Here is a 23,599-nt window from a genome sequence, read left to right on the forward strand (position 1 = left end):
TAAACTGAGAGTATTTATATGTATTCAGGACAACAAAATTATGTTTAATTGTGGAGGAACAGGTTTCACTTGTTATTGTTTGAGTTCTCTTTTGATATTGAAGAACAAACCATTTCTGAAAAATATAAATTCGATTTTGAAAAGAATTGAGACAAAATATATGTCAACAATTATGATAGAATACCTATCAACACAATCCTACCTTCAGAAACAATGAGATATGTATCCCGACAAGAAGGGCCATTTAAATGTAATACCTGTTCAAAGATACACAGGACGAAGAAGGCGATGACTCCGAATATCCCGCCTCCCAGCAGGAAGTACCACTTGTAAGCACTACCCGTGGAGGAGATGCTGCGGAAGCTGGTGTCGCTGTCCCCGGTGATCAGAGTGTCCCCCGGGTCCTGCACAACGACACAGTGAGTGAGTGAGGGAGTTAGGTTGGACATACTGAAATATTTCAGGTATTTTTTGTATCACACATTTCCAGCTGAATGTTTGAGGAACACCTAAAGTGACACGGATTGAAGATGTTTAACATTTTGTTGAGACTAGAGCTGGGACAGGTAACTCTGGTACTCGGGTCGGGAGGGTACTGAGTAGGACCTGGTACCCACAGGACTACCCGGACCCATGGTTAGTCACCAAATATATTGTTTAATGACAAAAGCTATCTGAAACTCTATGTTTACACAACAAGTCACTAATATTCACGTTTCTTTCTGACTATGCACTCATTCCTTCTTATTCACATTTTTTGAGTAAAGATAACCTTTAGTTTGTTTAGATTGTATTATACATGTATGTACATACATTTGGCCAGGGCTAACATCAAACTTTTCCCAATTGGACAGTTTGTACCTATATCTTGAGACCTACAGCAGGTACTTGGGTAGTGTCGGAGGATATGAGGGTGGGTACGTGGTTGGGATTGAGTGATAGGTGGGTGGGTACCCGGGTAGGGTTGGGTGATAGGAGGGTAAGGGTACTCAGGTAGGGTTGGGTGATAGGCCGGTGGGTACCCGGGTAGGGTCGGGTGATAGGAGGGTGGGTACCGGGGTAGGGTCAGGTGACAGGTGGGTGGGTACCCGGTAGGGTCGGGTGACAGGTGGGTGGGTACCCGGTAGGGTCGGGTGACAGGTGGGTGGGTACCTGGGTAGGGTCGGGTGACAGGTGGGTGGGTACCCGGTAGGGTCGGGTGACAGGTGGGTGGGTACCCGGTAGGGTCGGGTGACAGTTGGGTGGGTACCCGGTAGGGTCGGGTGACAGTTGGGTGGGTACCCGGTAGGGTCGGGTGACAGGTGGGTGGGTACCCGGTAGGGTCGGGTGACAGGTGGGTGGGTACCTGGTAGGGTCGGGTGACAGGTGGGTGGGTACCCGGTAGGGTCAGGTGATAGGTGGGTGGGTACCCGGTAGTACATTTGGACTCATCCAGCACTAGTTGATCCTCACATGATGGGTACCCGGTAGGATCAGGTGACAGGTGGGATGGTACCCGGTAGTACATTTGGACTCATCCAGCACTAGTTGATCCTCACATGGTGGGTATGTAGGTTACAATACAAAGATTGTAATATGTCCTTGATTATCCCCACAATATCAAGCAACAGGTGGGATAACAAGAACCATCTGTTAACGTCATTAGTATGACGCAGTCAGCGAACTGAACCACCAACCCCTGAACACCAGATAGACACTATCCACTTCATCATGGAGATGAGAACACTCCGATATATTTAAAGCATTGAATTTCTGGCACGGTCAATTGTAGATATAAGCTATAACAGTCTCAGATGTTGATTCAAGTGGAGAGCAACTACAGACAGTAAGGAAGTGAACAGGTGTTCCTGACTTTGTATGGACTTCTACACAAGACATTCACAATGGTGTCAAGAGGGACACCCACAAGATTTCACTGCAATGTATTGGAACCTAGGACCCCCCAAATGTCTCCTTTCTAACATCTGGGTCATGAAAAGGATCCCTTGCTATCATGGTTCATTTAGAGGCATTGGTGGCACTCCAATTTGGTGTGAGAGTTGCATCCCTTAGTTGTTGCAGGATCCTGTGATTGTGGGTTTGAATTCTAGATTCACACTGACTGCCATTCTTGGTTTGTCCACATACATGCTTGTGGATTTCACCATGGTAGTGATGGGATAAGAACTGCATTAATTCAGCCTGTACTCACACATGACTTGAAACAACTCACACAACTTTATTTCAATGATGGAGATTATATTGACCTTATAGTCGTGTTGAAGCATCTCAAAGGAGCCCGTGACGCTGTCCTTGACGCTGTCTGGGGAGGAAGGGGGCAGCAGGGTGGATGACAGGTCCTGTATCAGGGGGGACGAGATGTCGGCCATCTTGTCCACGTCCATTTCTGGGTGTGTCCGGCTTGTCAGGAAGTGGCTGACTGTGATGCCCCAGCGGTGGATGTCGTCATATCGGCCGGAGAAGTGGACAGTGCCCTGGGTCGGACAAGATCAGTAACATTATTCATCAAGTCGTACCCATACACACCCAACATATTACATTGAGAAGGAATAGTCATTTCCCAAAACACTAATCCAACCCAGAAAATACCCGAGCAAAAACATCTGGCTCCAATTTTGTATGTAATAAATAAATTGCCACATGTGAGGCATTTTTGATGACCATCGTTGTTAAAATGATCGCGAATAACACAAATCATGAAATATATCGAAAATAATTCCGTGACCCTGAAAATTCTGACTTACAGTTTTCAACTCTACAATTACAGCACCACACAGCACTGATGAACACACTATTAAAAAACTGTATCGCACTGTCTCACTAATATCAGATCTGAAATTTCTGATGACGTAATGCCTTTTGGGGTGTAGATGCCATGGCACTCAGAAATGATGCAGCTTTTATCATTTACATTAAGAACTCACCATTTAACTTCATTTTCAAGATACAGAGATCTGAATGCTTTGCACAGAAGTAAAACAAAAATCTACTGAAAATCCTAAGAAGCCTCAAGGCTGATTGGTAGATTAGAAAGGCGCGACCTCGAATGGAGGGGCTGTCAGATCTTCATGCATGAGGCTTTCCACATGTTATCAGAGGAAAAGACTTGATCTTACTGAGAATACCCTGACTACCTGTATATAATCGTATCATACCTGTGACACCATGATGACGTTGTTAGCGACCTGGGTGTGCTGTGCATTATCCGTCACAAACAGTCGAGTCTTATTCTGAAGGAGCCCGCAGATGCATCTGAAATGACAAGCATGAAATACTCATATCCTTGCCAACTATGTTCTACTCAGTGCAAGACTGGAACTTGTTCTAAATGACACTGATTCATATTATATTATATATTGTACATTATATGCTGCAAGCTGACTTGTATCTCAGTAGGATGTACACTAGTACTTACCATCTTGGTAGGAAAAAAATATAAAATATAAAAATTGCAAAAACTCTTGATTGATTAGTGAGGAAATACAAATGGCTCATCAATGTTTCAATGATTGGAATTTGTTGCAGTGGAAACTGGAATTAATCAACAACAAAAAATCCTGAAAAACAAAGGCACATGTATCTTCATGGCTAGACTCAGATATCTGGTCAAATTTTCATCAACAAATATTTAACGGACATTAAGTTGTCAGTGTATTTATTCTGAAGTATACACTATCAAAGTAATGTGGAAAGACAGACTTTGTATAACTAACAAAAATAATAAATCTTCGCTTACATAACGCTCCCCACACTTTGCAGTCAACAACGTGTTATACATCATACTCGATAGTTCATTAATAGCTGTTGATTAAATAAATGCTTGGAAGAAGATGTATAAAATATTAATGTATTTTTCACAAATTATCATGAAACACGTATTTGTTTGCGAAAATTATAATGAAGTAATTACTTATGGTGAAAGCTGGGATTTATTTTTTAACAAAAGTAGTTGTGAGGAAATATGTACTAACTTCTTGAAGATGTGCATGGACGACTTGCCATCCATTCCTGACAGGATGTCGTCTATCAAGTAAATATCAGCATTCTGGTACACAGCCCTGTGGACAACAAGTCATTCTTACAGGTAAAACAGTTATGTACAGAGTGAACATTCTCTTACTTCATTCCAAACCTCGTTATTACTAAATGTATTATGCTAGACATAAGGCCTCTTTCATCACATTTAGCTCACCTGGCCAGGGTAATCTTAGCCTGTACACTGTTGTCTATGGTGACACCCCGTCTCCTACCAATGTCAGATCACATTTAGCTCACCTGGCCAAGGTAATCTTAGCCTGTACACTGTTGTCTATGGTGACACCTTGTCTCCTATCAATGTCAGATCACCTTTAGCTCACCTGGCCAGTGTAATCTTGGCCTGTACACTGTAGTCTATGGTGACAACCCTGTCTCCTACCAATGTCAGATCACATTTAGCTCACCTGCCCAGTGTAATCTGGGCCTGCACCCCTGCCTCCTACCAATGTCAGATCACATTTAGCTCATCTGGCCAGGGTAATTTTGGCCTGCACACTGTAGTCTATGGTGACACCCCTGTCTCCTGCCAAAGTCAGATCACATTTAGCTTAGTGGCCAGGGTAATCTGGGCTTGCACCCCTGTCTCCTACCAGTGTCAGATCACATTTAGCTCACCTTGCCAGGGTTATCTTGGCCTGTACACCGTTGTCTATGGTGACACCCCTGTCTCCTACCAATGTCAGATCACATTTAGCTCACCTTGCCAGGGTAATCTTGGCCTGTACACTGTTGTCTATGGTGACACCCCTGTCTCCTACCACGGTCAGATCCCCCTGTGGGAAGGCATCCAGCATCTGACGGGACAATAAAGACATGTACATATCAGCAACAATGGCCAATGCAACATGGGTGAGTGAGTGAGTTTTTGTTTTTTACGCCGCTTTTAGCAATATTCCAGCAATATCATGGCAGGGGACACCAGAAATGGGCTTCAAACATTGTACCCATGTTGGGATTCGAACCCGGGTCTTCGGCATGACGAGCGAACGCTTTTACCACTAGGCTACCCGACCGCCCCCAATGCAACATGGTGCCATTAGATGGCTAGTATTAGAACAAGCAAATGGATAATCGGAAATAAAACTGAATTCTGAAAAAAAATTCATCTGATTACATTTGCAGGTTTTATATAAATCTAAAAATGATACGTCTCTGAATAAAATCTTGGTCGATGACTATGTCTGAAGCAAAAGAAGACCTTGTCAGATAGCACATCAGTCTTGTGTTCAATATGAATGTCTATCATTATCTGCATCTTACTTATTCACTATGGACAGACCATATGGGCACAGATTCACAAATACATATTTTTTTAAATTTAGAAGTGACTAAATGCTGTTTAGTCATGGCAAAAGAGTGTTTGTGGAAGGCCCTTAGTAACACAGATAAAACCCATATTAACAGTTGGTGCCTATAGACCATAGATCAGAACTGAAGATATCTGGGATTCAATCCCTATCAAATGATGCTGGAAAAGCCAATCGACAGGACACTGTGCTGGGTTTACCTACTTTGTAAAGTACTTCAGTTATATCATGGCATGTCATTTGGATGTGGGAGGAAAGACTGAAAAGATGCAAGTCAACATTCACAACTTTGGTGAAACTTATGAGCACAGGTATGGCACTGACAAACCAAGGAAAATAATAAGAGAAGACTGGGATTCCAACCAATGATCATTATAGGTTTCTGGTGTGATCTACAACAAACACTATTTCTACAACACTAATATTAATAATAGTAACCAAGTCCTGTGAGTTTACCTGTGACAGGGCACATGACTGGAGCACCTGGTTGTACCGATGTCTCACGAACTCCGAGCCGAACACAACGTTCTCCCTGATGGTCCCTGGGAACAACCACGGCTGTCTCGGAATGTACGCCAGGCGGCCATGATGGAACAGCTGACCTTTGTGTCTCTCAAGTTCACCAATAACAGCCAGGAGCAGACAACTCTGTCAGGAAATGAGCAAACAATAATATAATATTGTGAAAGTAAAATACAGATATATAGAGTTAAGTGACAAACTAAAGATGCCCTGAGACACACCATGCTTGATGCAAAGTGTGCTGGTCATTTAAATAGGTGATAAATATAAGTTAGCACCCTCTCAAGGGTAATATGGACTTTATACACTACAGGCATCAGCCGAGAGTGTTCAAGTCCATAATACCTGCAGATGGTGTGGCGGATGCTAACCAACTAATGCCATGTGGGCCATGAAAGGCAATGAGCATTTCAAAACCATGAACCAAGGGTTCATCTCCATCAAATCATCCAACCTCATCACACTAAACACATGGTTTGTTTGTTGTTTAACACCACACTCAGCAATATTCCAGCTATATGACGGCGGTCTGTATAATTATTGAGTCTGGACCAGACAATCCAGTGATTGACATCATGAGCATCGATCACTTCCACTTTCTTAGTGGCTACATCAAGAGATGACTAGATTACAAGACATTAACCTCAACATTTCATATGTAATTGTAGACAAAAACCAGGAAAATTGTGAATGCAAATTAAAACTGTAAGAGGCTATTAACGCAAGCAATGCCTTATATTCAAAGACTGTTCTATGGACTCAGGAGAGGAGAGGAAAGAGTCTGAAATGACTATGGTTGTGGTATGACCTGTGACAACTCAGAATCTATATTGACTCTTATACTGCCATTTGTTGTGTTATACCATACCTTGCCTCCATCTGGTGGGCCAATCACAGCATACAGCTTACTCTAATGAAAAGATAAAAATACCATGTAACAAGATTTATCAGAAGAGCGAGACAACATGCCGAATCAATGGACAAAACACACCCCGAAGACACAGAAACAAACACCCCCTGAAGACACAGAAACAAACATACCCTGAAGACACAGAAACAAACACACCCTGAAGACACAGAAACAAACATACCCTGAAGACACAGAAACAAACACACCCTAGAGACACAGAAACAAACATACCCTGAAGACACAGAAACAAACACACCCTGAAGCCACAGAAACACCAGTCAGTTATGTTACAGCTATATCATTGAGGTCGTAAATAACTGGGTCTGCACCAAACAAACCAGAGGCTGACAGCATGAGCAGCGATCCACACTGATGGATTATGATGGCACACAATCAGCCAGGTCACACACTGGGTAACACAAGGGCACCTATTCTGCCCAAGTCGCTTGACCCATCCAGATCATGACTCAGCAAATGTTGTTTAAATGACTGATTCAAAATAACTGGGAGTGAATGTTTTCTTCTTTAAGTAAACAACATGATGAATCCTACCTTTTCTATGTCCAGTTCAATGTTCACCAATGCCATGGCAGCATCCAGGCTCTGTAACAAACAGAGGAATCGTGCAATCAATTCAAAAAGTTGGGAATTAGCAGAAATATATGACAATGTCTGATGCTGTAACTCGAGTTCAACAAGCTGTGTATAAGGCGAGTTTTTCGTACCTAGAATTAAGGGGCTTTGAAGGGGGGTCGTCTTATACACAGGGTTGAAGAGCCTTGAAGAGACATTACTGTGAGCATGTAACACCGGAAACACCATGTCAACAAATCTGTACTGGGTACTCCCATGGGTCCAGTCCACTGGGTATTTTTACACCAATAAGGTAGACAATATTTTCATAATTATTTTATATGCTGTTTGAGTGACCTCTGATTTCTATTCATTGAGTCATGCCCCAAGTGTGTAACATGTTGCATAAACTCACAACAGCCATACACATACCAAAATAACAATAAGAGTGAGTGAGTGTGGTTTTACGCCATTTTTAGCAATATTCCAGCAATATTCACCAGAAATGGGCTTCACACATTTGTCCATGTCGGGAATCGAACCCGGGTCTTTGGCGTGACGAGTGAACGCTTTAACAACTAGGCTACCCGACCGCCCCTTAACCATAAGAAGATGGTAGGAGTTCACGTAAAGGTATCACCTGCAGTCGATCAGTAAATAAAGATTTGTAAAGAAATATAGGTACGTAAGTTAAAAAAGATACATTGGTTAATTACTCAGTGTTGTACTAATGGTAAAGCAACTTTTCATGTGGATTTGTACGCAAACAACTCCAAATTAATTGTGTAATGGTGATTTATGTTGCATAGTTTACCAGTATGTAAATACACAGCCTAACTGAGGCTCAGTCTAGTAGTGTATAAGGCAATTCAACTCAGTAAATCCTGTAACCTGCCAGTGCAACATGGAAGATATATAACTTACCTTCTCCCGGCTGCCGAAGTAGTTGCTGAAGCGGATGACGACGTCGTTGTTGAGCATCTGGAAGCTGCCGCGACTCATGGACAACGTCCCCTTCTCTTCCATCATCAGGAAATGCTGCAACAAGAGATGTGACTACATAAGGCTTCGGGTTACCATCAACTCTACAGCACTGATATATACTCAATTCCAACAGAAACGCACATCCTACAGTGTGGACTATGCCGCCTGAGATTAGTGAGTGAGTGAGTGAGTATGGTTTTACGCCGCTTTTAGCAATATTCCAGCAATATCATGGCGGGGGGACACCAGAAATGGGCTTCACACATTGTACCCATGTCGGGAATCGAACCCAGGTCTTCGGCGTGACAGGCGAACGCTTTAACCACTAGGCTACCCGACCGCCCCCCCACCTGAGATTATGTTACAACATGAGAAGTAAGTTTCTTTTGAAACTTAGTATACATAAATCACTCTTTGGGTTTGAAATATTGCAAATACCAGTCTCCAGCAGTGTTCTAAAAACCGTTTCATTCCTACCTCACTTTGAAAGTAAATAACGCAATTGGGATACGATGACATGGTGATCCCGTTTGTCGCCTCTTATGACAAGCTTAACTGCCTTTTACGCCATGCATGGGTTGCTGAAGTTCTGGTCTAAACTTGATCTTCACATGTTTCCAGTGCAAGTAAGGGAATAGGCACCACACTAGCAGAGTAGTCCCCCTTTAAGTTTAAACCTCAAGAGCCTCACTGTTCAATAGGCTTCAATTGTGTCTCCTATAGTACTGGTTGTTGTACCGAGGGGCGAGTGAATGGGAATAGGCACCACACTAGCAGAGTAGTCCCCCTTTAAGTTTCCTATAGTAATGGTTGTTGTACCGAGGGGTGAGAGAATGAATGTTGTTTTATGTCAATTTGCAATATTCTAGCTCCATCATGGTGCGGGCCAGCAAAACATAGCATAAGCAACAATTCCTGCACCCCGACTACACACAATCAGTCTCCATACACTGTCGACACCTGATCCTCAATCATCAGCTCTATAAGCAGGAGGACCGGGAATATTCTGACCCATAGTCCCCATTGAGACTTTTTATGTAAGGCCATTAATATTTTCCTTGTTGGTTAACGGATATGCCAACTTCCCAAATGAAAATAACAGTATAATAAAAAAAAATATAGATTTTTTGCTGACTCTAATGGTATTTTAAATAACTTAAAAAATAAGTCATTCAAATTAGCTTGGGTTGATAAGAGGATTCATTGAAAAATACAGCTTTGTTTACCGCAAAGTTTGAAACGATGAAGACCGATAACAGTTACAGCCCTTTTTTGACATATCCAGTTGCACAGTTATTAGACAGAAAAATGGCTCCATTCATGTGGCTCAAGAGTGCAGTTGAGGAAATTCTGACATGTTCAATTGAAGATAATTTCATGTTTCCTTTTTTTGACATCCAACATTTTCGAAGAAAACAGAATTCCGTAAACCAACTGAAAACAATGTATGGACAACAATTCAAACTCTCTACATACCTGTATTTTCTTGAGAGTTTTCAGTGTGTCGTTGAGGAAGAGTATCCCAGCAGGCAGCAGGATACTCAGACTGATGCGCAGCGTCTCAAACAGCGCCATCGCCGTGAAGATCTGCATTGCGGTGATCGTCCTTCCAGTCACCAGCACCAACATGAACGTCACAAACATCACCAGCTTCCCCGCCGTCAACGTCAACGCACTGTTGAAACTAAGCAGCCGTGACAACTTCCTCATATGGACCAGTTCCTCGCTGAAACATCAACATAATGTTTGTTTGATTTGTCAGCTTCCTGACTGGGTTAAGCTCTTTGGTCATGTGGACAAGGCGTCCAACCTCAGATCAGAAGGTCTGTGGTTCCCATCCTGGGATTCGCGAATGTTTTGGCCACCACACAAGCCACAGGTTAGCATTGTTCTTCAAATTGTCTCAAGCATTCTGTATTCGGTAACCACTGCCGACAACAGATACCTAATTCTAGCTTGAGTGAGGACCTTCTCACGTGTCATCCTTCAGTGCACTCACTCTCTGCTAGTGACGACCTTCTCACACTATCATGACAGAACATCCTTCACTCATTATATACATTTTGAAACAACTTGTAATAGGTGAGGTGAGGTGAAATTGGGTTTAACGTCGCGTCCAAGATAATAGCACTTGTATAACGACATGCATGCACGTGTATGTGTGTGTGTGTGTGTGTGTGTGTGTGTGTGTGTGTGGCAGCTTGTACTAATCCGGACTGATGCTGATTTATAGTGCTAGCTCACTAAGATACCATGCTGCAGTTTAACATGAATACCCCACTCAGACACAGTATACTGACTCCGAGCCAACCATTCCTTGTTTTAGCTCCTTAATGCCGAACGCCAGACAGGGTAACAACAAGTACCATATTTTAACGTCTTTTGGTATGACACGGCTGGGGATCAAGCCTCGGACCTTCAGCTCTCCGGGCGGACGCTCTACCATTAGACCACGGAGGCTGTCCACAACTTGTAAGATAAATAGTACCCGACAGACGCTCATGTAGTAACCGCTATGTACTCACTCTCTGCTCGCAGTGAGGACCTTCTCACACAGCCTCTCCCAGCAGCCGGTCTTCAGTTCCTGGATCCCCCCAATGATGGACTGTAACTTCCTCAGCCGGTGGCCGGTGAACGTGTCAGTCTTCTGCCTGTAGGGAAACACCAGCATAACAGTGTCACAGCATCAGTGAGTGAGTTTGGATTTATTTCACATGAGCAGTATTGCAGCCATTACAGTCAGCATTAGTGAGAGGGATAAGGGCACCTACTTTACCTCCACGTCAGAATGTTGAGATCTGGTTGGTTCACATGATCTTGATGAAATACTACATATCCCTTCTGGGAAGGAAATAAATTTGTTTTACACTGTCACAAGAAAATTATCTTCCCGAGTCAAGGGAGTTAACCCTTATAAGTCCAGTTTCCACCCTTGCTGAACTAGGCTGGAATTTTAGAGTTATATTGTAACTGGACTAATGAGTCTATGCATAATCCGGTTCGTAAACTCTCGTGCAGATTTCGGTTGATTGAAGGATTTGCAAAGCATGTCTACCATCAACATGCCATCATTTTTTATCAAGGTGCTCATGTGATTGGATACACTTTGCAAAGTAAGACCCGTTTACAATATAGATCTTGATTCTGGATCAGATCGTCTTCACTGGGCGCCACCATTTTGTTCGAAGCAAATGTAAGTCATATGAGAGGTGGAATCTGATTGGTCAGTGGGAGTGACATGGAAGGGACATAACTCGTAATAGCCACTGGTGGCGCTACGATTGAGCCCAGAAATTCCAGCCTAGTTCGGCAAGGGTGGAAACTGGACTTTTACAATTAGTTAACTCCCTTACCTCGAGAAGATGAAGAAAATAGGCGTCATTACTTAGTGGGGGCAGTAAATCTCTTGTACCCCACTTTGAAGTAAAAAGTGGCTTCCATGAAAGTCATATGTTAACCCCAGATCAGTCGAACAGCTGTTTTCTATCAATTTTCAATTTTTAAAAATTCATTAACAATGTCAGAATGAAACATGTCAGCAGGATAATAAAACCACATATACCCCTCATGACACGTACTGCGGCAACTTATAGTGTTGATATACTATAGGCCTATGAGCTTGCAGTACATGTGTAAACACAGATTGATTGATATTTGTGAGAAATGTCTGCATCGCAAGGTTGGATCGTAGAGTATGTGATGGGATCCATTAAATAATGTAACATTCACCTGAGAATCCTGGACAACTTGCCCATGAGGATCTGGAGGGGAAACAGCAGGAACAGCACAAAGATGCCAGCCATACACACAGGTCCTAGCAACAGCCAATCCCAGAGCAGGTAACAAACTATACCCAGCTGGAGAGGACCAATCAGAATGTAGGTTGCTGGAAGTACTACCTGAACACAAAAATAGAAACTTTTTACAACTCTCTGAAACATATTTTGTACCAGTAAATGAGGAAATATTGTTTTATGTTACAGGCAACAATATTCTAGCTGTTTCATAATAGCCTGTAAATAAATGACAAACTGTTAGGTAGCATGAGTGAGTGAGTGAGTGAGTGAGTTGGGTTTAACGCCGCTTTTAACAGTATTCCAGTTACATCACAGCATGTCAGCTTCATGTGGGAGGAAAGCCCGAAGTGATGCAAGTCTCAGACGTTTACTACTTCGGTGAAACCCACAAGCACGGGTATGGAGCTGACAAACCTAGAAACATAATCGGGTCGAACCGGGATTCGAACCCACAATCATAGGTTTCTAGCTTGCCCAAGTGACACAACTCTGCACAGACGACCTTAGATGACCTTAGACGACCTGTGCCCCCTTGGTAGCATGAACACTGGACAAACTCTCAGAGAACAATGAGACAAACAACTCTATGCTATTTTAGTCCACTCTCACTGCTAGCTTGGCCATGGTGGCCCGGGTGCCTGCTCTACCTTAAATCACCACTCAAATTTGCAAGTTGTACTGATGTTACCAAAGACATACCATGGGGAAGACGTCCATCTCTCTGGTGACCAAGTTAATGATGTCCTCCATGACCTTAGGAGTCAGGGCAGAGTACGAGAGACGCATCACCTGAACATGTAAAAATGGAGACTCAAGTTTACAACATACACTGTAAACAAAATTCCATATATGAAAGGGTGAGAATAGTTTCATACCATGTTTAGTTACTTCCAGTTGTAACGGGGCAGGGAAAACTAGAAATAGACATTTGGGGATTCAAACTCAGGTCTTCAGATACCAAGCAACACGTTAACCTCTGGACTACCTCATCGTCTCCAGGAAAGTCCATCAACATGATACTGTCACAGAATTTTATGTCTTTTTTTATATAATAAGTCCCTTAACTTTGTAATTTTTCAAACATCACAGGCCTCTTTGTATTTTGCTTACTTGTCACTATGAAGCAGTTTTTGCAACAGACTCATATTTCTGTGGATATACCTCTATGACATCATGTAAAGTCCACAACAATAAATTTCACTAATATACAATTCCTTCTATGTGAGGCACGAAACTTATCAATCAACCCTCGTACAATGCTGTCCCTATAGACTGTGACCTTCACCTTTCTGTATATCAGCGATGTTGCTGCTACCCTCATCCTGTAGCCGTGGTGGAAGAAGTTGTGGTCCAAGAAGATGTTGACAAGGAAGACAACACAGAGGAAGGCTCCGAAGATGTACACATCGGGGTAGGGCAGAGTTGCTCCCCCTGCTCCGGTGGTGCGGAACATCTGGATGAAGTGCCCCATGAGTATTGCCTGGACCACCCTCAGAGTCTCCTGGAAACAAGGCATAGTAGACATTAGACATGGCCATCACTGCAGGGCTGAGGTAGGGGTAAACGATTTGCAAAACCTGAATCAGCCTTGTGTTACGAACATTCAACACAAGTAATATGTCTTTCCTATTTCGGCATACAGAGATTTCAGCCCTCTGCACAGGTGGCATTTTTTGTGACCAACTCGTGTTATTCTGGGACAAGCCAAATAGCGACTTGTGCCCCTCTCATGACCAGTTTTGCGACCGGTTTCCGTCTAAGCACAAAGGGGCATAACTAAAAGAATTGTCAACTCAGTGCGTAATGATTCACGGATATTTCCCTATATATTATATATGTTCAGATGCAATTTATAGCACATCAGGAGTTAAAGTATTATAAAGTATGATTGAACACATATAACTGTATCTTGGGTATATTTTTAGATGCAAGACACATGTAAAATAAAAAATTATTCCTGAGGGATTCTTTGACCAAAGAACTTAACGTCATACGCTCATTCTGATTGGTTTTTCGTATTTTTGTACATAACATTTTTCGATAGGGGGATGAGTCTTCTTGCAGGTTACGGTGGATGAATGGTGGGTACTGCTGTTTACAGCCCCGTGAAGATCCAGGGTAGAATAGGTATTCAGCAACACATGCTTGTCGTAAGAGGCGACTAACGGGATCGGGTGGTCAGGCTCGCTGACTTGGTTGATGCATGTCATCGATTCAGATTGCGTGGATCAATGCTCATGATATTAATCACTGGATTGTCTGGTCAAGACTCGATTATTTACAGATCGCTATCATACAGCTGTAATATTGCTGAGTGTGGCGTTATTAAACAAACAAACTACAATTGTCAGCAATATTCTAGCCATGTGATTGCACTCTGAGATAATCAAGACAGAACCGGACAAGTTAGTAACTGAACCGACACTTTTGGGAAGTGATGATGTGCAGGACACTCACCTCGACCAGCACCAAGAGTGAGAAGGCCAAGATCTGAGGCCTGTAGCATCTCCACACAGCACTGAGCAGGCTCGGGTGTCCCCCTGTCTTCCAGCGGTACAGCTCCTTCTCCCACTCCCTGTAACAACACCACATGCAGAAACAATAGGACATGTACCACTGATCTCCACAAGCCACGGAGCAGGCTGGGTTAGCCATCAGCTAGCTTCTCTCACAGTCACACAGTCACTCTGGACTAAATGTTGCCGTTGGCAGTTTTTCATAGTGTTTCACATCATGGCATTCAGACAATTTTAACAACGGAGGAAAACCGTTATCACAATCGTTGGTAGAGAGCTCCTAACCAAGGATCATAAGCAGGGGGAATTTCAGTTACAAATCCAAACACAACCAACTAAGATACAAAGCATCTGATTGTTGAGAAAATTCTATGAATTAATACATTTTTAACATCGATGGATAGAGCAAACGTCCCAACCCATAACATCCCAGCAACCTGTAGAGTGTCCCGGGCAGATAAACTGATGGATGATAGTGTGAGCAACAAGCTATGCTGTTGGAGTGTTATGACTCTGTATCAACCAGGTCATTGCCAAGAGGTCACCCATACAAGCACCACCACAGAAGCCATTATGACCATCTAATCCTCACTTTAGCTCTCTAATTCATGACAAGCATGGGAAACCAGGTGAGTACAACTGTTCGGCTCTGTGTATGTGTGTGTTTGTCGTTCAATGCTGCACAAGACCCGTGAAGATCCGGGGTACAATAGGTCTTCAGCAACCCATGCTTGCCATAAAAGGCGACTATGCTTGTCGTGAAAGGCGACTAACGGGATCAGGTGGTCAGGCTCGCTGACTTGGTTGATGCATGTCATCGATTCCAATTCCAATGTTCATGATGTAAATCACTGGATTGTCTGGTCCAGACTCGATTATTTTCAGACCGCCATCATATAGCTGGAATATTGCTGATTGCAATGTAAAACAACAAATCAAACAAAACCAATGCCGAACTCACCAATATTTCAGCTATATCATGAAGGCCCATAAATAATCAAGTCTGAACCAGACAATCCAGTGATTGGTACTGTGAGCAATGATCCACATCAGGGTATATTGACATGCATCAACCAATTCACCGAGCCTGACCATCTTACGACCAGCTAAGGTTGCTGGGGACTAATTCTAACCTGGCATTCCCACAGATTCCCAATTTAGTCACCTCCTATGACAAGCGAGCGAGTGAGTATGGTTTTACTCCGCTTTTAGCAATATTCCAGCAATATCACGGTAGCGGACACCAGAAACCTATGACAAGCAATGGGGTGCTAGGGACACATTCCTCCTGTGGCCATGTATGGAATGATTAAAGATTGTTCGATGGGATCTAGAGTGACTAACCTGCCCAGATTGTTGGAGAGCTTGACGGTGGAGTCTTGTGGCAAGACATCGTAGACATCGGCCTCGTCAAGGGTGTGGTGGTAGCCCTTCCAGAAGATACGCCCTGTCCACCTGCACACAGAGTGAGTGAGTGAGTTGAGTTTAATACCACTTTTAACAGTATATATTTGGTTTAATAACACCCAGCATGTGTAATGTTGGAGGCAGGGTCGAGGTGACACAGGTCATAATATTCATCACTTGAAAAAAACCTACAAGCATGGTTATAGTGCTGACAGACCAAGTACTAGAATCTGGCCAAATTTTGTTTGAACCGGATCCTGACACAGCAAAGGGACATAACTCTACAAGGTGATTTATGGCTGTAATCAATGGAGCCTGGAATTGCCATGGCACATTAAACATCTTCTCTTGAAACTTACATATAAGTAGTTATGTCTGAAAACTCTATCAACACCTTGAAAAGGAATTAAGATGTAATGTTTGTGGCATGGATCTCTGTATCTCACCTGGATATTGACTATGTTCTACATGTTTCAAATACTTTCAATGGAGAGGACACAACAGGGACAGACATGTATTTTCTTTCAAGTGTACCACAGGCCACTCATAACCATGTTTAGATATTACATAAATCCTTTAGAATTTAAGAGTGCCAACATGAAAACTTCATTTGATCCATCTTCGACCTCTGAGACTATCATTTCCCCATGAGCTAGTTTGATGCATTTCATTGAAATTGAAAACATTTACGCATTTCAAGTTCTGAGTCACAGGATTAATTTGTGAAGCATACCATCCATTAGGGTGAGATAGGTGAGTTTATTTTCCATGTGTTTGTCATTTTTAATTTTTTGAAAGTAGAGTTATCAGTGAGTGAGTAAGTATGGTTTTACACCGCTTTTAGCAGTATTCCAGCAATATCACGGCGGGGGACACCAGAAATGGGCTTCACACATTGTACCCATGTCGGGAATCAAACCCGGGTCTTCGGCGTGACAAGCGAACGCTTTAACCACTAGGCTACCCGACCGCCCTAAAAGTACAGTAATCATGGCTCCATATACATGATATAAGAAACATATTGCTCATACAATAGATGATTTCTAAGTGTACCCTTGAGGCAATAGGACCTTATCTGAACCTTCACAAGTATCCTTGATCAGGTCCCCGTTCCACAAACCGATCTCATGTCTATGACTATCGTAAGTTTGTCTTAAAGAACGGGTGTTCCAAGTGCTAAAATTAAACGAATGCAAATTGGCCACTAATTTTAGTTTGTTATAACCATAGTTCCTTAAAAGCTTATACCGTATTCAACGTAATAAGCGCCCCGCTCTAATAAGCGTTTAATGTTTATGTACGACAGATATATTTTTCCAGAATTAAATGCCCATATTTAAGGGTGCATATAACACACAGGTGCGTATTATATGCAAATAAATAAGTCTTGTGTACATTGATCAATCGGAAGGGGTGCTAATTGGGATTGTTCACTAACCAATATCTTAGCAAATGTCGCCGTGGGCGCTTTTTAGAGTGGGGTGCTTGTTACGTCGAATACGGTATGTCATATGATAGTTTGTTATAAGCGTGTTCATTAAAAACGTAGTTTACTGTAGTTTATCATATTTATGTATATCTCTTTTAATAACATACTAATAATTCCAGGCCCTAAATGTGGTTCATAAATATCAAAATATGTAAATAATTCCTTAATCCACTGACTAACTACACAATGGCATTAACTAGTTTCAGTACTCAAGATAATTTAGAATCCTAATTAGGATGAAAAGATGCACCAGCAAGTTCTGTCTTACAATCACTTTCAGAGTGAGTGAGTGAGTATGTTTTTATGCCGCTTTTAGCAATATTCCAGCAATATCACGGCGGGGGACACCAGAAATGGGCTTCACACATTGTACCCATGTCGGGAATCGAACCCGGGTCTTCTGCGTGACGAGCGAACGCTTTAACCACTAGGCTACCCGACCGCCCCTTCACTTTCAGAGGGTCACACAAGAAAATACATACATTTGGAGTGGGACATAATTCTTTTATAGTCATGGATGGAAAATGGCCAGTCAAAGCCCAGATAATGAATGACAAGTTCTAAATAATACATTATCACTGCATATGTCCTCAGCTCCATCAGTTTGTAAGTGTTGCTGGTTTAGTGTTGCATCAGGCATGGCGAGTCACCAGCCGCTGCTTCCCCAAGATATCTAACAAAATAAACAAACAGCCAAGCGGTACCTAACACTGGTACAATACCACAGAAAACACAAAAATCCTTTCAAAAAAGACATTATGAAAAACAAGCAAAATCACCTTGGCCCCACAACAATAGCCTTGACATAAACCTTGTCAATAGCAGGTGATCCCCTACCTACAGCACTGACAGATGACGCTTGTTTCGGCAATGACAAGCATATGTTCATAGTAAATGGCCAGTGCAAACACTGTGAAAAGGGCACCTGCTGAAGATTGGGTGGAGAGAAGGAGTAGCATTCTTTTGTAAATCAATGAGTTAGAGCAAACATGGTCTGAATAACTCACATGGGAAGTGAACACAATGTTGCCAACCTATCCTTGTTGTAGGTAGGTACTGTTGTGGGTGGTTTCGCTGACAATGCAAGCCCTTAAATGGGTGAGTGAGTTAAAATTTAACACCTCATCAGCATTATTTCGGTTTTAATGTCCGCAAGAGCTTCATATAGAAAGAAAATTATATCTAAAAGCAACCTTGTCAAACATACATTAACATAATAATATTTTCTTTGAAGTTAACAAAGAATCCTCTTAGTTTGGGTTCATTTTCTATACTTCTTTTTCTTCATCGTTTATTAAGAAACATCCATCTCAAACATCATCACAACAATATCATCACCTTATCATCCTTGCAAGTTTAATTGGTAGTTTCTGGTAAGTCTAATTAACGTTTAACAATTTTCTTTATCATTTATGAAACACATTTATGTTCCATATTCATTTTCAAAACAACTTGCAACTTACTAAAAGCGAAGTATCATAAACAATTCAGACCCTTTTTAAAATGTTGAACCTCTCTCAAGACATCTGTTTAAACCTACTTGAAGGCAGACATAGCTGTGCAGGAAGTTTCAGTGTGTGACACACTAATTTAATACACCACATGACATCACGCCCGATGTTCTGCTACAATTTATTTAAGACCAACAGCATGGACTTGTTTGTCGTGAAGAACAACCACATTATTTTTGCTTTAGATGTAACAGCATTACATCAAGAAATATCACTGTTTACTTATTTTCTCGTTTTTATTAAAAAAACTTTGCTGTCAATATAATCATAAGAATACTCACCTACTGAAATTGCAATGTAAATATACTGAAATATAAGACAACAAATAGCCACCGAATCTGGGTCATACATACAAACAATATGATTCGACTATACATCTACAAGGGACAATGACCCAGTATAACCCAATTCAAAATCAAGATGTCATTTATTTTTTTACAAAACATTCCAACCAGTGTTGATACCATAATCCTATCAAATAAACCCTACCTCACCAGATCCTCCATGTATTTGGTCACATGACCCCACGTCAAGAAATCAACGAGAAGCCATTGACAGCAGTACGCACTAACCGATTGCCTGGGAGCTCCTACTCAATGTTCCCTAAGAATCGATCAACAGCCAGGTAGTGTCCTGTGTCATTGAGAATACTACTATACCCTCAAATTGATAAACACTGACCAATCAGCTACAATTTACCAATTTAAAGGCATGCAATATATCATTTATTGACAGCTATCGACGATCAGTCCACTGCTATTAACATGACATGGACAATCTATGTACTGTGTTTCACCAATGAAAAATGTTACAATTTAAAGACATGCCATACATCATTTACTGACTGACTGACTATCGAAAATCAATCCAGTATAAACATGATATGTACAATCTATGTTAGAATTTAATGGCTTATAACGTCTTCCTTATTGACAACTTAAGCTGACTGTTGACACGCTATTAACATGATACTGACAATTTATATACAAGGTGTCGGTCAGTGCTTTAACATGATATTGACAATCTATATACAAGGTTTCGGACAGTGCTATTGATTAGCAAGGTATGTTACAGTACAAAGCAATCATCTATTTGAAGCCTGTCAAAATCTAAGATAAGGGCACCACTTGGACAACAAGGGGGGTTAAATGTATGCCCGGAGCACAAAGAGGTTAATACTGTCCTACATCAACACAAATGTATATTGGATGATATTGTTGTATCTGTTCTAGACACAGGCACTGAAGAGGGGTTTAAGGAGAAACACTTGTAGGAAAATTGATATACCATAAACAACATACTTAGAACCATTCCTAAAATACACGGGCGGTCGGGTAGCCTAGAGGTTAAAGTGTTCCCTCGTCACGCCGAAGACCCGGGTTCGATTCCCGACATGGGTACAATGTGTGAAGCCCATTTCAGGTGTTCCCCGCCATGATGTTGCCGGAATATTGCTAAAAGCGGCGTAAAACCATACTCACTCACTCACTCACTCACTCCTAAAATACACCCTTATCACCACCACACTATCAGTGCTCAGTTGCCACTGAACTTATACACATGTATTTTAAAAGATTCAAGTTTGTCTTTAAAATCTAACGACTAAAGATCATTTGATAAACATTATATCATTCTAAATGATTGGCGGTATTAAAGTAGACCAATATGTTTGTTTGTTGTTTAACGCGGCACTCAGCAATGTTCCAGCTATATGACGGCGGTCTGTAAATAATCGAGTCTGGACCAGACAATCCAGTGATTAAACCAATATGTAAAGGAAAGTGAGTGACCAATAACTAAGATAATTAATATTTGTTTGTTGTTTAATGCAACACTCAGCAATATTCTAGTGAAATGATGTCAGTATGTAAGTTATCGAGGCTCGACCAGACAATCCAGGGATTGACATAATGAGCATCAATCTATGCAATTGTGATAACCAAGTCAGCAAGGCTGACCATCTGATCCCATCAGTCGCCTCTTACGACAAGCATAGTCACCTATTACGGCAAGCATGGGTTGCTGAAGACCTTTTCTACCCCAGGTCTTCACAGGGACCGAAGATAAAAAGTCAGCAATATTTCTGTAAACCAGCAAGGAAAACAGTGTGGCCTGAGTTGTTTTACAGGTCTAGCTTGTACAGTCTACATCAATAAAACATTTGGTCAGGCAAAGGTTAACGCTTTCCCATGAACTTTTTCTTTGAGTTTTGTCCCTGTACATTCTGGGGACAACTCCCATCAATTTCAACATGGCTAATTTGACCTGGTCATGTCATGGGCCCTTGGAGTCTGTCTACCTGTTTTGTCATGACACTGATGATTGCTGGAGTCTTGCAGTAAGGAAGTACCGTATTCGACGTAATAAGCGCCCAGGGCGCTCTCAAAATTAGAAATAGGGGGGCTCTTATTAGAATATTATTTTGGTGGAAAAAAACCCAACAGAGTTGAAAGATAAATTTTGTGGTTTATTCTGACAGCCTGAAATGTTTATGTACGACAGATATATTTTTCCAGAATTTAATTGCCCATAATTAAGGGTGCATATAACACACGAGTGCGTATTATACGCAAATAAATGTCCTGTGTACATTGATCAATCAGAAGGGGTGCTAATTGGGATTGTTCACTGGCGAATATCTTAGCAAATGTCGCCGTGGGTGCTTATTACGTGTTTTACGGTATATTCCCTTACATTCAAGTTAGTTTCAACGTTTCTGATGGCTTTGATGTGGTCAGGCTGCTTCATGGTACAATACACCGGTCCCATGGAAAGCATTGAGTTGCCTGCTTTAAAGTTCACAATGAGTCAGTGTTGTGTTTTCCTGCATTCAGAAACAAATAGCAACATAGTGAACCTGCGAAGATCCGGGGTAGAATAGGTCTTCAGCAACCCATGCTTGAGGTAAAAGGCGACTATGCTCGTGGTAAGAGGCGAATAATGGGATCGGGATGTCAGGCTTGCTGACTTGGTTGATGCATGTCAATGTATCCCAATTGTGTGGGTCGATGCTCATGATGTCAATCACTGAATTTTCTGGTCCAGACTTGATTATTTATAGACCGCCGTCATATAGCTGGAATATTGCTGAGTGCGCCGTTAAACAAACAAACAAACAAACAAACATTAACCTGTATTGAAATTGCACAACTCCTGCACCACGCATGTCATCGTATCGCAATTGCATGGATTGATGTTCATTATGTCAATCACTGGATTGTCTGGTCCAGACTTGATTATTTACAGACCGCCGTCATATAGCTGGAATATTGCTGAGTGCGGCGTTAAACAACAAACAAACAAACATTAACCTGTATTGAAATTGCACAACTCCTGCACCACGTTAAAGTGCCAACCCTACCCTGATGTTCACATGTTATGAAGACAAAGACATGTCTACCATTTCAGACATACCAAATATAATAACCAAAATACCAAATATGCCACGCCCCCTTCCAGGTGGGTGTGGTCAAATGTCTGCATCAACAGGAACAGAGAGCAGACAAGCCAGCAAGGAGGCCTCATAGGGTGTTGACAGCATTATGAGACAGTGTATTTTAAATTATCTTTTATTAACATTTCATTTAATGATATGCCTTATACAGTCACCAAACTGCAAATGTAAACTTAGGTTCAATAAGATATACACATATTATTTATCATATCATATTGAAGGTTCCATTTATTAAAATAGACGTCCACAAACCCTCCCATAGAGAGCCTCAGTATCAAAGTGGTCGAAGTGTGTGGTTGGACAAGGCCTGGGCAAAGGATTCAGCCATGATAATAGAGTTGTACAATGGACAGAAAGCTGTATTCGATAAAATATTTGACATTTATTCAACTCCTTGTGAAAACTAACGACCCCAGATTTCTCAGCAAACAGTGTGACCTGTCAGACGGCCATTTGTATTGAAGTCAACACAGGCCACTCACACTTGACAAACAAACTTTAAAAGTGTCAAAGAAATATTTTGATTCTATTTTCACTCAAAGTAAAACTATCTATTATTGTACAAGACAAACTCTTGTCTTATCACATCTGTAATGTTATACTCTTGTACATAAGCCTATTCTGTTCTAAAATCTTGACTTAATGCACATTTCCGTATTTTTTATTTGCTAACACCACAACATAGGTTTGATTGTTTTCGTATTTGTTTCAACGACTCTAAAGCCTGACTTTCTTCGCTTTATACTTTAAGTAAACTTTTCTTATACTTAAAGTTTCAAATTAGCACAAATATTTTTCACATGTATGTCACAAGACTGTTTTAGGTTTCCATGTTAAACAATCACATCACATTCTCCAACTGTACAATTTAAACATGCAGGAATTCTGCTGTCACCTTGAAATTCAAATATCTCATTGTCTTTGGTAATTTCCAGTGAGTCAGTATTAAACAACACAGAACATAGAGCAGCCTTCATAATCCTCCAACCACGTGCTGCTGTTTAAATATGAAGCAGATCTTTGAAGCGACGGAGGATTTGAGAAAAATCTCACGTCAAACGGTCTCCTAAGATCAACACGACATTACCAGA

At 41.6% G+C, this 23,599-nt stretch overlaps 1 protein-coding gene across 2 annotated transcripts in view; it reads right to left on the reverse strand.

Moving 5' to 3' along the window:
- LOC139449811 (ATP-binding cassette sub-family C member 4-like) overlaps positions 1-23,599 on the reverse strand; it is a 68,466-nt gene that overhangs the window by 15,126 nt on the left and 29,741 nt on the right. For both annotated transcript variants that reach the window (XM_071231348.1, XM_071231349.1), the window contains exons 2-17: positions 15,992-16,102; positions 14,589-14,706; positions 13,417-13,632; positions 12,831-12,920; positions 12,064-12,233; positions 10,860-10,985; positions 9,811-10,060; positions 8,275-8,388; positions 7,330-7,380; positions 6,736-6,777; positions 5,802-5,993; positions 4,738-4,832; positions 3,972-4,058; positions 3,156-3,252; positions 2,247-2,474; positions 258-404 (exon numbers count right to left, since the gene is read on the reverse strand). In XM_071231348.1, coding sequence (XP_071087449.1) covers positions 258-404; positions 2,247-2,474; positions 3,156-3,252; positions 3,972-4,058; positions 4,738-4,832; positions 5,802-5,993; positions 6,736-6,777; positions 7,330-7,380; positions 8,275-8,388; positions 9,811-10,060; positions 10,860-10,985; positions 12,064-12,233; positions 12,831-12,920; positions 13,417-13,632; positions 14,589-14,706; positions 15,992-16,102 — 2,134 coding nt within the window. The remainder of the gene's footprint in view (positions 1-257; positions 405-2,246; positions 2,475-3,155; positions 3,253-3,971; positions 4,059-4,737; positions 4,833-5,801; positions 5,994-6,735; positions 6,778-7,329; positions 7,381-8,274; positions 8,389-9,810; positions 10,061-10,859; positions 10,986-12,063; positions 12,234-12,830; positions 12,921-13,416; positions 13,633-14,588; positions 14,707-15,991; positions 16,103-23,599) is intronic.

The sequence above is a fragment of the Haliotis cracherodii genome, unplaced genomic scaffold (genome assembly GCF_022045235.1).
Source record: "Haliotis cracherodii isolate W230 unplaced genomic scaffold, xgHalCrac1.p SCAF_8, whole genome shotgun sequence".
Taxonomy (NCBI): Eukaryota; Metazoa; Mollusca; class Gastropoda; order Lepetellida; family Haliotidae; genus Haliotis; species Haliotis cracherodii.